The 15,542-nt window shown below is 38.5% G+C and overlaps 1 protein-coding gene across 1 annotated transcript in view; it reads left to right on the forward strand.

The window, feature by feature from the left end:
• The window catches only part of TES (testin LIM domain protein), a 47,527-nt gene extending 32,242 nt beyond the window's left edge, over positions 1–15,285 (forward strand). The window contains exons 3-7 of the mRNA XM_019543410.1: positions 5,634–5,886; positions 7,157–7,483; positions 11,673–11,888; positions 12,381–12,539; positions 13,825–15,285. Of these exons, the coding sequence (XP_019398955.1) occupies positions 5,634–5,886; positions 7,157–7,483; positions 11,673–11,888; positions 12,381–12,539; positions 13,825–14,016 (1,147 nt within the window). The 3' untranslated portion in view covers positions 14,017–15,285. The remainder of the gene's footprint in view (positions 1–5,633; positions 5,887–7,156; positions 7,484–11,672; positions 11,889–12,380; positions 12,540–13,824) is intronic.
• The last annotated feature ends 257 nt before the right edge of the window (positions 15,286–15,542 follow it).

Raw genomic sequence — 15,542 nt, forward strand, 5'->3', positions numbered from 1 at the left:
CCAGCTGACTTCCTGCCCTTTGGGCAGGGGGCTGGACTCAATGATCTCCCGAGGTCCCTTCCAGCCCTAATGTCTATGAAATCTATGAAAATCCAAAGAATATACCAAAGCTTATGGAAAGCACATTCTCAAATACAATGTAAATAAAAATCTGTTGCTGGCCATATAAGGTGGCTTATGGAAGTTGTCAGACACAGTAAGCCTGGTGAGAAATCATCCAACAAAGCCTCTTAAGGAATTTTGATGGATAATATTGATGTTTGTTTGTTTGTTTGTTTGTTTCTAAGTGTTAATTTTGATTTTTATCAATTTTTAAATTTTCAGGATTTCATGTAATTAGGGGCATGAGGGACAAACAATAACAAATGTAACTGCTGTAGGGTTGCTGCCCCTGAGTGGTAAAGCTGCCATTAGTCCCAGCCACACTGAGGAACTACATGGTGACTTGAGAGTGACATCTTTATACATCTCTGGTATTTATAAGTGTTTAGGTTCTCTTACAGCACAGACTGGCATCAGCTGCAAAGATAAAGCAGCAATATATTAATTGGACTTGAATGCCAATAACAACCTGGTGGTTTGTTTTGCACCGCACATTAAGACCACAGGAGCTGTCGGTAGCCAAGGCTAACTTAAAAGTATATGATGGTATGATTGCAGTACTTGCTGGATAGCATAAATAATAAGCAAAATACATTGCCTAAAACTTTTTGAGCAATAAAAGCAACAGTAAGACAAATTGCAAGGAAAACCATACATAAGCCAAAAACACTAACCTTTGGATACATTATTCCTATTGTAACCACACAAACTAAATAAAAAGGCATTTAATTAATTTACTGTGGCACTTCTGTATCAAACCTGCTAAAATAACTTCAGTTTTGAAGGAGCAGGCTGTCTTTCAGCTATATTGCCACTGGAAATAGATAAAGCAATTCAACTTGTCCAGTGCCTGCTCGTAGAGTGTCTATAGAAACTATAAGGGGATTAATAAAGCAAATAAGGGAAAAAAGTATCCTTGCCAAAGGCATGGCAATCAAATTGTATGAGCTGCATGGTAGCCATTGAAGAAACCAGGCAAGTTGTGTTTGTATAGTCACAAGCAATATAAATGGAGTACTGGAAAACCTCAGTATTGCATAACAGCAGTGGATGATATATTTTTCTGACATGGCAAAAACAAAAATATTTTTAGTACTTGATTCTAAAGAGTATACCAACAGGTACTGTGAAATAAGGAAATCAAGTACTTCACCAAATTCTGGACACCCACAGCTAGAGAGAGTTGGTTGAATACTGTTTGGTATCATCTCTGAAGCAAAGTATCCATAAAAGGAGAAAGACTTACTGACAGAACTTGCAGGTACCAGCATGATACAGTCTGTCATTCTGCTTTACAGGCAGAAAGATGACATGGTAAAAACGGGGACAAAATCTCCCTTGCCTATTAACTAGATTCATTTCTCTGGCTCCAAATTAAAACAAGCTGAAATTGCAATCGATTACAGTGTTATATGCAGGCTGCTGCTTGTCCTGCAGAGGGCTACAAGTCAACCTAAAAAGGTAAAAACATGATAATAAATACCTACATCAAAGTGTATTAAGACTTGTAAATTGAAAATTATTTAACGCATCTTGGGCAGTAGTATAAGATAGGGCATCTGGGGCAGCAGCCCCAGGTGTTGACATAGGAGGGATAGGGAGTAGCAGCTCCTGCTTCAGCTGCACGACTGTGCCAATGACACAGTGGCAGCCAGAAGTTGCTGTCACCTCCACACACTGCAGCTGCTGGTCTTCGGAATGGAAGTGACGACTACTAGACAAAGCTGCAGTATGGACATGGTTACCACAGCATGATGCAGTCATCAAGGATCTGGTGACCAATCAATCCATCTAAAATAATTATGGGAACTAAGAGAGCAGCCATGCCATGTGCTATACCAGTGAGATGAGATTTGGACCATTACTCGTGCAATTAGTATATGTGATGTCAAGGTTGTAATCACCAGTGGAATGAAGATGTGCCCAAAATGAAAAAAGATATCCTGTGACAACTGTCACATGGGTAAAGGTCACCCATTTTATTCAAGAGCTGAAGCTGTTCAAATAGAAAATGACCATAACCCGCTAGAGTACCTTTTTTACAAAGCGACTTCTAGTAGCCCCTGAAACTAGAAAGCTAAAATTCCAATGTACAGCACAAAAAAGGGACTTAATTTACCTGATTCCTCTTTAAAACAGGTTTGCAGTATTGAAAGAAGGTAACTAAAAAAAGAATGAGATGTTTAACCTAATAGTCAGTGCTTTTCATTTCTTTCCCGCATATCTAACTCAGATATGGACTAATTTTATGTTGGGGCTTTAAAGAAATAAGGGAGCAAACCATATCTTTATTTGAAAATGCTCATGCTTGTCATTCACATTGGCTAGAGATGCTACAGGAGAAGTGAGGCCTGCCTTTCAAGTCTGCATGAAAAAACAATAAAAAGATAGTTGAATCAGTGTCTTAAAGCATAGTGTAGTGGCTGCAATGGCCACATTGACATACCCCATGGTTCCAGAGCTATTTAAATAGCTGGTATATCAAAGTGCTCTGGAGTAGAAGCCTGTATCTGAAAAGCCAGGACCACCATGTACTGACCCAGCAAAAGCAAGGATAGCCAGGCTTGGTGACCAGTTGTGATATGTGGTAAGGAGGAAGCGCCAAGATTTTTGGGTGGGTGCTGAGTAGCAATGGACTTTTTCATTAACCCTCCCCACCCTGAAACTGCCTCACTGTTAGTAATTAATGTTCATATTTCTGTTAAGTAGGTAAACTAGCAGACACTTCCATAGAACCATAAGCAACTAGACTTTGAAGCATTTTCAACAGGCCTAATATTCCAGTTTAAAGAACCTCTTGCAGACTTCCTCATCATAAGTCTGTGCAGTTTACCTGGGAAGTGAGGTCAGTTGCATTGAATAACCACCATATTGCTGTCTTAATCTGAATTGAAAGTTAAATGCTGAGAGAGAGAGAGCAAGAGGAAAGAGAAAAGTATATGGTTAGCTGTTTATTGATAAACACGTACTCCGACAGGAAGTCTAATAGCTGCTCAGGACAGTATTTAATGTCAAGACCAGAAGTGTAGCAATCGTAGCTCTGCTCCTGGGTCAGTGCCATGCCCATCACAACTGTGTGATCAGCCAGTGCTGCAGTCAGCTATTGTGCATCCTCCCACAAAGGTAGTGCCTAGGGCTGCTTCCTCAGTCGCATCCCAGCCCTCAGTTATGCTACTGAGACACACACACTTTGGTACATACAGTAGTAGCATTACTATGGTCAGTGGTATTAAAAGGAGTAAAGGATTAAAAAATTAGAATTAAAAAAAATAAAAAGTTTATGCGAAGGTCACAAGTGTGCTATGACTGACAAGACTTCTAGAACTGCAAAGGAAAGACAGGTCGTTTCCTAAGAGCAAACCTTTCACTTGGAAATAAGCTACACGTGTTGGTCATAAACGCTGTTTACAGACTGAAGAAAAAGAAAAAGGCATTTTAAACTCTGTATACCCTTGTGCTGAGCCAAGCACGTGCCCAGAAGAGGCACTGGGTTAAGTTGGACCCAGCTCATCCAACATTTGTATAGCTCTGGTGCTTAGTGGAGCTTTTTCTGTACTTTTATCTAATAGCTGATTGAATCCACTTTAGATAAAGTGCACCAAAAAGCCTTGCTGAAGCACCAGGTCTAAACAGATGCTGCGGAGCTGGATTGAACTAACCCACTGCTGCTTCTGGTAAAGTGCATCTTGTTTTATTGTTTTCTACATCTGCCAACAGCCAAAATGTAGTGGTAGAAGGGAATATTTTGCTGACACCACCAAACATTTGCCCATTACACACAGAAGAGAGACAAGAATCTGGAGGAAGGTGAAATGCATGCACACCTGAAACTTGGCCACTGGGACAAAAAAGAAATGCAAGTCTAGACATGATAAGGCATTAGAATATAGGAATATCACACCATCAGAAGAACCACGTACTAGGAAATCTGTTACAAGAAAGATTCATGTTGGCTTAAACATCATATAGTCTTGTGTTTACCTCACAAACTTAGTACATTATTGCACAAAGCCTAAACAAACAACCCTTCCAATCCAAGAGTTAGTTACCATGGCTACTAACCAAGTTAAAAATGATCAAGAAATATATTGGAAAGGAGGTCTGTGTGCATGTGTGTGTGGTTATGATTATGTGTAGAAATTATTTTAAGGAAATATAAGAACATATTAAACATAAATAGGTTGTGATATGAATATTCAGTCTTAAACCAAATGTTACAGAAATAGTGGGGCAATATGTCATTTGGGGAGTTTAAAGCCTATATTTAGGAACTGTTCATTAAATAACTCTACGTTTAGAAACTGCTTAATAAGTGGAGAATGTGTGTAGAAGAAGAATAAAATCTGAATGTTACACTGTCTATTATGATTAATGGTGAGCAATACAATTATTTCAGTACGTTACAGTAAATCATAACCTCCCTCTTTTATAGAATGTTAAATATATCCCAGAATGAGAAATAGTTTTTAAATTGTTCCAGATAGCGGAAAAGAAATAATTCTGTGTAAACTTCCAGCCCATTAACATCCCATTTCTTTCATTCTTTGGTCATTCACCTTCTAATGGGGTTTTTGTGCTTTAAATAGGGACTTTGACCATAGTATTTTAAATTTTGATTTTGTTGTTTTTTATCTCTTTATACTCTTTAAGAGATTAAAATATAGTTACTGTGTCAAACTGGTGTCAAAAGTAAATGGTAGAATAAGTGGTTCATTCTTTTTAAAGCAACAAGCTAAAATATTGGTTCCATTGTCTTTCTAGGCCAGGCAGAAACTAACAACAATGTGGTGTGGATGCAGTTTCTCAGTCATGTCCAACTTGACCAATTTCAATATACCAAACTGCTTGTCTGCTCTTTAGTACAAGAACCAAGCAGATCACACATGCTAAAGCACTCCTCCAGTTGAAGACCCTGCTGATTTGTGTGAATCCCTTAATTAAAATTAGGTAATAAGATACCAGTTTGTTCCTTTATGGCAACTAAAGTCAACTGGGTTGCGTGGGTTGTTGTGTTATACATTAAGGAGGATTCTGTATACACCTTGATTGTGCTAAACACATGCTGTAGGCTAAACACAGGCTAAACACTGTCTCATGTATTTTTTTTAATACTGATTTTTGTATAATATGAATTTGTTTTAATTCCTTCATGTACTTTTCTTGAGATTTGTATTTTTTGCCTTTAGTAAATACAGCATTATCCATTTTAAATCTCTTTACAATAACCAAACAATGTACATATGCAATAAAAGATGAGTGAGGGAAGTATAATTCTCTGTGGACAAAAATGAAGTTTTATAAAACTTGGGGATCAAACAATGAAATAATACAGAAATGATTGGGGAAAAATCTTAACAGTGTTCTTGGTTTTAGAAGGTTAACCTGGAAAATGCTCTGTATTCATATACAAATGCTGAATAAGGAGGTAGTGGTTATGTTTTGTTGGTGGTTCTTTGCTGTGCATGTAACTAGCATGAGCTGTGGCCTACAGCTGGGACGCATACTCAACTTGCCTTTTTCTAAACTTCTAGAAAAATATGTCGAAACTGTAAGTGTGGTCAGGAAGAGCATGATGTCCTTACAAGCAATGAGGAAGATAGGAAAGTGGGAAAACTCTTTGAGGATACAAAATATACAACCCTTATTGCAAAGCTGAAAAATGATGGTATTCCCATGTACAAACGCAACGTAATGATACTGACTAATCCAGTAGCTGCCAAGAAGAATATAACCATCAATACTGTGACTTATGAATGGGCTCCTCCTGTTCAGAATCAGACACTGGTAAGTATGATCTGTCTTTTTATATACTTAATGGTAACATTTTACTGGCATTCTTTCATGTTGATTACTAAGGGGACATTGTAACCCTTTAGTCTTTGTGGATCTGTTGTATGTGGTTAGATGCTTGTTTTTTACTATAATTCTTGTCCTTCTTATCTCTTAAAAATCCAAGCAACTTTAAGATCTGATCTTCCTCCTCTTCAAATAAAAATGTGTTGGCTATTCAGTCAGTCCCCTTACTCCCAGTGTTATGAAAAGTTTTAATGTTGATTTCCTGACTTGAGATTTTGGAAGGAGAGAGATGTGCTTGTGTCCTTTGTAATTGCACTCTAGAGGATTTTCAGATTCCCAAATCTGCCTATTTTAGAAAGACTTGGGGGGGAATAAACTGTAGGGTTTTTTTTAAAAACAGTTCATCTAACTTTTATGTCATTGTTTAAAGTTAAGAGAAACAGTCTTGCACATTTCTTTTACTGTATATGGTAAGAACAAGTTCAGTGTTGACATCCAAAAGGAAAGCTCTCTTGAGTTTATTAGCAGCTGAACCAGATGAGTTGCTTGGATAGCCTTTTGGGGAGTTTAACTTTACTACTTAAACTTGAATTGTTGACTTTATGTATCGCAGTGTAATGTGATCCATAAGTGGAGACAAGCTATCTGTGGTCTCCTAGTTTTCTAGGATGCAGTATCCTTTTTCAGTGACTTAATTTAAAATTACATATGTGAACTTTGCAGGATTTAGCATTTATTTACAGGGGATTTTTTTGTTTTGTATTGGGTTTATTTAATATGTATCCTGGTTTTGCTAGAATTATATGTAGCTCTGTGTCCTGTGCAAGCTGCTTAGTAAAATTCCTAGCTTCTGTCTCTACATCCCTAAAATAGCTACTATACAGATATGTCCAAGATCAGTATTTTTAGACAGCTTTGTAGCATGGTGCTACATAAATTTTAAATTGTTTAGAATTACTCCTTATGATTATAAATAACATGCTTTTTTGCTAAATATTATTTATGGCTTGACCACAAGCTTTTCTTTCACTTGAGGCAGAAGCCAATTAATTCATCTACTGAGCTTATTTCTGACTACTATATTTTGGGAATCACTGTGTGTAGAGAACCTCACTATTACTGTAGAGAGAGGATCTTACTATTAACAAATGTTATGTTCTCTAATTACAATAAAGATGGCTTTAGTCATTTATTTGTTTAAAAAGCCAGATTCCATAATTAAAGTGGCATCTGATATATCTAATTCTTCCTGGTTTAGGCTAGACAGTATATGCAGATGCTTCCAAAGGAGAAACAGCCTGTGGCTGGCTCAGAAGGCGCTCAGTACAGGAAGAAACAGTTGGCTAAGCAGCTGCCTGCTCATGATCAAGATCCTTCAAAATGTCATGAGTTATCTCCTAATGAAGTGAAGCAGATGGAGCAGTTTGTGAAGAAATACAAGAATGAGGCACTTGGTGTGGGTGATGTCAAGCTGCCTGGTGATGTGGAAGCTAAAGTCACTGACAAAAATAATGGTGACAAAAGCACCTCAGCTGCTGTAGGAGCGATGGAGGACAAATCAGCAGGTCAAAAAGGATCTCAGTATGTAAGTATAATAGATAGCTGGTAGTGCAGAAAGGTAGATGGCTGAGAGAGCATTCAAACTGGAGCTTGTGTGTTACCCTGAAATGCTAAGAGAATGGGAAGAGAAGAAAGTATTGAAAATATCCATTAAAATATTTCAGTAAGAACCTGCTACTCTTAATAATATTTAATAATGGATAGCAAATAAAAATGTGTCTAGATCTCTTCTTCCTGATTACATACAAAATTGTACCTTAATCTCTCTATATAGGATTTGCCAGGGTTGTCATGGTTAGGAAGAGTGCTCAGTATTTTATTGATATTAAAAAAAAGAATGCTTAGGTGAGGGGAAAATACTCCTAGTAGCCTGTTCTGTCTTCTCTTGCTTGGGAAAGGAATAAATAATGTAATTTATATATAGAACTGAATGAAACCAAACTGAAGTAGTCTTAACTTTCTTCACTAATCGGGTTCTATAGTTACTGTTTTGTCTAGCTAGCTTTGCATTTTGAGATCCACATTTTCTTCTCTGAATGATCTTCAATCCCACTCAGTATTGAAGAACAAGGCATTAATGATTATTATTAGTAATAGTGCTCCATTGTCGCAACAAAGCATCTGAACTGGATCTTTTAATAGAACTCTGTTCCACAAAAATGAGTCAAGTAAATATTCCCTTGTGGTTTTTTTACATTCTTAAACAGCTACAAGCATTTTAGTCGAGCTTTCTTTGTTCCTATTAGAACATGCAAACTCTAGCTTCCTTCCTCAGATGCCTGTGCATGAATACAAAATAAGTTCAGGATAACTAAAGTAACTTGTAAATAGTATAAATTGCAGCAGTCTCTTACAGATTGACCTTTCTTGCTTTGCTTTTGAAGGTTAAAGAGCAAACAGTAGTAAAATTACTGGAAATAAAATCACTCAAGCTGCCTAGAAAGAGAACTTCAGCAATATGAAAGTGTTTTGAGTAACTGTGGACTATTTTGGAAAGACATAAAATAATGATTGGGTAGACAAGTAATCTGTAATATGAGTATTCATTCTTGTATTTTAATGGTTATGATTTAAATAGGTTGTGTATCCCACTCCTGGGCAGATCCAGGATTTCTTAAAGGGGGGCTCAGTACACCACCCGTCAGACCACAGGGGGATAGGGGCAAGGTGTGATTGGAGCTCCCAGGTCAGTGGGGGACACTGGATAGCCAGGCTGGGATCAGGTGCATTAAGGGAGGGGACTCAGCCTCCACTGACACCACTGCTGCTGTCGCTGGCTGACCTGGAGGTCAGGGTGGGTAGAGCTAGTCCTGCCCTGGTCTGGCTGTATGCTGCAGGGAACAAGTGTGCAAGGTTCCAGATTTCTAAGGACAACAATAACAGCACATGCATTCCTCCTTCCAACCCTTGCTCCTTGTCCATTGTCCTCCCCCTCTGATGACCAGTGCCTGGGAGCAAGCACTGGAAGGAGAACATATTTGCTGATGCTACTATCCCTTGCCAAGCCCAGCTTGGCCCCTGCAGTGCAGTGCAGGGCAGGCGTGGGTCAGAAGCACCTCTGGCACTCCCCTGCACCTGCAGCAGCCAGTGGCTATGTCAGTGGTGCACAGGTTCCCTTTCCAGCACCTGCTCCAAGCCAGCAAGAAACATTTGCAAGGAGGGGCAGAGAGGGGCAAGTGCTGGAAAGAGGAACCTGTGTGCTGCCATTGCTGTCCCCTGCTGAGTCCAGCTACCTACAGAGCTGGAGCCCACAGCTGGAGCAGGGCAAGAGTGGCTTTGGGGCACTTTTTTTGTGCACAGATCATCCAGTGGCTATGGTGAAAGGGGGGCTTGTCTACACCACTACATCCCTTCTCTCCCCCCCCGCCCCAAAACACCTATGTGTAGATTCTGCAATTTATTTACACATTATAAAATTCTATCCAATGTATCCAATGCTTGTAACATAGGTATGGATGGATGTACTTTTAAAGCACTTAATCTGAATATCTGTTATCATCCAGTCATTTATGGGAGAGCAGAGGGCTGTGGGATATCAGATGTCTTTCATACCTGACAGTAGAGTATGGCTGTTCAAGTTCAATTATGCAGAGGGATATCTTCCTTGTAGGTATCCAGTCTAACATTTTGCAGAAGAAGCAGTTCTCTTCTGCAAGAAATCTCTTGAACGGCTGCATGCTCTCTGTGTGCCAGGAGAAAACCCTTTCGCCCAACAAATGTAACGCCTGTTCATGGCCATGGTAGAATTGATAAATCTTACATGCCTTAGAGGTCATGTGATCTGGATTACATTTGATCAGAAGAGGGAGCACTTTTCCTTCTTCACAGAAAAATGCCTTACTGCCAGCTAGGGCTGTGCAAAACAGCTGTGTCTCGTTTCCATCTCTGATTCAGCCATTTCAGAGGGACTATGATCCGTTTCGATTCGCCCAAATCTGTTTCAGTTTCAGGGCTGATTTCAGATCGGCCAGGAAGAGGCAGGCACAGCCAGGTGGCTGCAGGTTCTCCCACGGCTTCTCCAGCTCTGCTTGCCTCTCCCTGGGTGGGAGGAGCCACAGGAGAAGCCCTCATGACTGCCCTGCCCTGCCCCAGCCTCCCAGCACTGAAAGAAAAAAAAAAAAGCCCTGCATTCACTGGCTACAGCAACAGTGATCAGGGCCTCTGAGGGCTTGTGGCAGAGCCCCCCCCACACACATAGTGGGGGGTAGCAGGGCTGTGCCAGACTCCTCCAAGGGGGGTGCAGGCCCACAGATCTGCATGCAGGATGACAGCAGGCTGCTGTCCCTCCCCCAGAGCACTGGGATTGGAAGGGACCTCAGGGACAGATCACAGACACTAGCCAGCTACAGATGTCAATATGAGAGCACTCCTTCACACACCCCACCCTTCTGAGTTTGTTACCTCACAAGCCCACCTCTGAAACATCCAAAACATTTCAGATAGTTTCACTTTATTTCAGAGATGTTTCGGAGCCTTCCATTTCGTTTCAGATGTGGTATTTCAGGTGCTGAAACAGGCCAAAACACCTCCAAAACAAAACGGCTGCTAAAGTTTTGCACAGTCCTACTGCCAGCTGCCTCTCATCTAAACATCCTAGAAGTTTGTAAGCTCAGGTACTTTGGGTGAGCAGAGCTACCATGGTAACATAGCACAGATAATGATAGTGGGCATTAGCGACCTGATGAGACTGGAAACAGGCCTGGTCCGGGGTTTAGTAGTCAAACTTTCCTTTTCAGCTGCTTTATAGGCCCAATTGGTTTTTTTTTTGTTTTTTTTTTTTTGGACTCGTTTATGTGAAGTAAGAAACTAAATATATTATATTATTGACAGATACTTCGGGAGAAAAATCTAAAGCAGCACACAGAACAGAAATTTGTAACAGTTAGTTATAGTAAAAAGTTCAGATTCATACTATAGTTATGACATGGGGAAGAAACCACACCATGAGACCATAGATCAGACATCCAAACCAACTAGAGTACAGAAATAAGTAAGTGATGAATAGACTGGAAAATTATGTTTCAGTAAGACGCACACTATCTGTTCTTTTGACTGGCTGACAAGCATTTCAATATCATGTATAAATATTAGTAGAATATCCCTAGAATTTTTGGAAACTATTTGTAGTATAATTGTGTTTATAATTTTTTTATCTCTCATCCTTCTCCTGTCCAAGATTGATAATTGGACAACAGCCATAAGCAGCTTGGCAGAACTGGAAAGTAGTCCTACACAGTAATTTTGAAACAGAAACCACAAAGTGTTTCTTCTTCAGCAGATTTTTATACCATTGTAACTCATAGCTTTCGGTGTGTTTTGCTGGTGTTAAGTAGAAAAAAATCAGGTCCGGAGAACTGAGCTAATGGTTTAAAGTTCACCTTACTTCATGGATGCTGTTTTTGACACTGCAGAGATCTGTAGTAAGATGTGGTATTTTATTTCCAGACTTTTCCAGGAGCCATATTATACTTCTAGTTCTAATAGACTTATGGTAAAATTATCTGTGTGACTAGCATTAGAACTCTGCCTACATGGCATATGTCTTTTTGTACTGTTTGGTTGAACAAACCTACATTTGGGCTTGGTACAAAATTTAACACTGACCATGGAAGTCACTCTGCCTCTTTAATATTAGGCTACAAGTTTTAGGCTACAAATTTACTAAAATACGCATCATAGATATATGTGCTCTGTTGTTTAATGGCTTCCTCTAGTCATGCTACCGCTGCAACCAGAATATGAAAGAAGGTGATCCAGCCATCTATGCCGAGCGTGCAGGCTATGACAAACTGTGGCACCCAGCTTGTTTTGTCTGCTGCATCTGCAAGGAGCTTCTAGTAGACATGATCTATTTCTGGAAGAATGGAAAACTTTATTGCGGAAGGCACTACTGTGACAGTGAGAAACCCCGATGCGCTGGATGCGATGAGGTAAGCAAGACCTCAGTGTGGGTATTTGCCATATAACATTTAATATAATTCAGTCTCTCTTCCTGAAAACAATCATATGTATAAAAAAGTACTTCTTTTTCTTAAAAAAGAATTAAATGATGGCCAGATACTGAAAAACTGCACTACAATATACTAGCTAGCATGTTATGCTGAAGTCTCAGTTACTTTCTCAGTGAGAACACTAGGTGGAGTGTCCTTCCTAAATTATACAAATATATGCATGCCAAATGCAGAGAGCAAACTGAATAATGCCATTGGAATCTACTGCTTTTACCAGAGGAACTGGAGGCCTTTTAAAAACAAAATCATGCACATTAACACTAGATGGGTATGTTTCTAAAAATGGTGTGGATTTGAAAAAAGGGGTCTAAACCTATCACATTTTGAAAAGTTGTGATACTGCAATGCAAGCTGCCTGGAAGGAAACACTGTTCAGTACATAAATTGTGATGTTTTGTTTTTTCCTCACAGCTGATATTCAACAATGAATATACCCAAGCAGAGGGTCAAAACTGGCACCTGAAACACTTCTGCTGTTTTGACTGTGACTGTGTCTTGGCTGGGGAAATCTATGTCATGGTAAATGATAAGCCTATCTGCAAACCATGCTATGTGAAGAACCATGCTGCGGTAAGATACTTGAAGTCATTTTGAGGTTACAGAAGAAAGAAACGTGTGTAGTCACTGACACTTATACAATGTTCAGTCACACTCTCACTCATATGTTGGACAGAAATATCCAAGCTATGAATTGTTTGAGCCAAAGTCAATCATTTGTCCTCTGCTTTCATAAGGTATTTAAAAAAAGTGCATCCACTTAATCTACTAGACGATTCAGAAAGCACATAGAATGTAAACTTGAACTAAGACATCCTAGAAGTAGAAAGGTATGAAAACAGCCATACATATCTCCATTTGTATTGACCATTTTAACTCCATCATATTTAAGGAAGGTAGATTTATATTGTTTTGATTCTGAAAGCCTGTTGATCATTTGTTTTGGCATTTGCTTGACCCACGTAGTTTAGAAATATACTATTCACTATTTCGTTTGGCTCCAGTGAGGGCCCTGCCAGATCAAGGACTACTTCCAGGATTAGCTCATGCAGCTCCATCCAGCAGTGGGTTATGGTGTAATGTTCTTAAACCCAACAAATCTTTTTCATAGTGCCTTATAAAATAGAAATTGCGAAGATGCATAGTGCCACTGTGGAAGATGAGACAAGATGCCCATGGAAGAAAGATGTGACAAAGTAATTTTTGGGTTGGCTTTGGGAACTACTGCCAGTGCTGAGTCATGTCATGGCAGTTCAGTGATAAAAAATGTAAGTGAGAAATTTGAGAAGCTGATGCTGGTGTGGGGCTTCAGTAACTACTTACCAGTGTCAGTGCAGCTCATCAAGTCCATCCAGTGCTGTATTACTACTGGCAAGTTGTATCCATAATGCTTACTCTCCGCATCTGACATCCATTAAAGACTTACACTTACAAATGAACATTTTGAAGTGTCTAAAGGAATCCAAAACATTTAAAGAGACCATATACAGTAGCCAAGTATACAGTTATTTCAATTCAGTGCAGTACAATAGCAAAGTTATGATGCTATACAACTATCTCAACAATTCTGCTTCTGAAACTGCTTGGCATTAAGATTGTCTCGGGTTTTTTTTTCCTGCATTTTGGGGTTCTTCTGTTGTTGTGCTTTTTTTTTTTTAACCATAGTTCTCCCTCCTCTAAGCTGTAATATCTGACCTATATTTTAAAGCTTCCGTCAGTCCTAGAATAACACAATATTTCTTTCTTTTGGTATTCCTATCATTCAAAACTAATTCCCATTACTTTTCAGGAGTTCCAGTTCTTCTAAAAATAGGAGAAAGAATGTATGTTTATATGACTTTTATTATATATTTATCAGGTCTGTCAAGGCTGTCAGAATGCTATAGATCCAGAAGTTCAGCGCGTGACCTACAACAGCTTCAACTGGCATGCTGCGCCAGAGTGCTTCGTGTGCTCTTGTTGTAGCAAGTGTCTCATTGGCCAAAAGTTCATGCCAATAGAAGGAATGGTCTTCTGTTCAGTAGAATGTAAGAAAAAGATGATGTCTTAAGAAGATGAGCAACATGCATGCCTGAACTTAAGTATTACCATGTTCCAAAGTCCTTTGCATTTCTACTGTAAAATGTAATTTTGGGGCATTTAAAATTATTGTACTTATTAAATGGCATATTCCGAAAGGCTTTGATTAACTAAGATATCTGCTCTGTAATCATCTTTCCTTAATTTTGAGTAATACTTTTACACTATTTTCTTCTTTTAAGTCCTTATACCAAACCTCTTTGTATTCTTGAAATGTAGGAAAATATTATATCAACTATATTCCTTAAGGGCTCTCTTCACCAAGATTTGTCTTTTATCTCTCTTTTTAAAACTTAAAAAGAAAATGGAAAAACTTAAACCCAGCGGAGCATATTTCTTGTGTGCGGCTTTTTGTCTGCCTGTTTACATATGCTTTAAATAACACGTGTGAGTTTCCAACGTCAGTTGTGCCAATAAATGAATTTACCAGTTTTAAATCATTCCTGCTTTCATCAAGCACTTTAAATAAAATGTTTAATATCACCAAACAAGAACATGTACAGTTTTATAGAATACAGGTTGGATTCCAGCTGTGCTTATGTCAGCTTACTTCATAACTTTTTTTTTTTTTTTTTTTTTCTGGGAATATTTCATCTGTAGTAGTTTATATGAAATCAAAGGAGAACCATTTTCAAGTTTGAGTATGTGAGTGAGGTCTCCTGTTAATTCAAAATGACAGTTGGGCCAGTCTGATTTTGGGGTTGTGTTTGCAGATGTTCTAAAAAGAAGACTGAATGAGCTTACCCAGTATTTGTAAATGTCTTTGCCTTTGGAATATTTGATGAATTTTATTGAGAGAGAAGAATGGCACAGAAGGGCATTTCTGAGAATCTGGTGTTCTATAAAAGATGAAGGACTTTAAATTTAGAATGATCTGAAATGTTATTCAAAAGTTAGAATGATAAACCATGGGTTCTTTGGAACAGCAGAAATTAAATAGTCTTCTTTCAAGACTTTCAGTATTTGTATTCGAATAAAAATGAGTAGGTACTAATTTTGCTTACTGTGCAACTCAAAATGTATTGCCTCCTTTGATTTTTTTTCCTCTTCTAATAACAATTCTGTTGTTGTTCTGTTATGAAACATTTTAATTATTTTTGTCATAAGTTTGCCAAACAGGATGAAAAAGCAGTTGGCCTTGTATAAAACTATGCAACTTTTAAATTCACTTCTTTTTAAAGATTAAAATACTTGTGTTTGTATATTAATACTCACAAATAAAAATGCTTCGCTCACTTCAGTTTCATAGGTTTTTTTTGTTCTGTTCTTTGTTAAACTGCTGTAATTTTGCCTTTGTTACAGCAGGGGGAGTTAATTTCAAGGACAAAAACAGCCTTTGTGTTATTACAAGCCTTAAGCTGTTCTGAAGAAGACAATATTTGATTGTATTGTGTTTCTGCACTTTATACTCAAAAAAAAAAATGAGATCTAGTCAATCAAAATGTATTGATTAGGCTGTTAATCTGAATTAACTTTTTGCTCAGATAAAGACTAGTT

The sequence above is a fragment of the Crocodylus porosus genome, unplaced genomic scaffold (genome assembly GCF_001723895.1).
Source record: "Crocodylus porosus isolate Cpor-Errol unplaced genomic scaffold, CroPor_comp1, whole genome shotgun sequence".
In the NCBI taxonomy this organism is placed as follows: Eukaryota; Metazoa; Chordata; order Crocodylia; family Crocodylidae; genus Crocodylus; species Crocodylus porosus.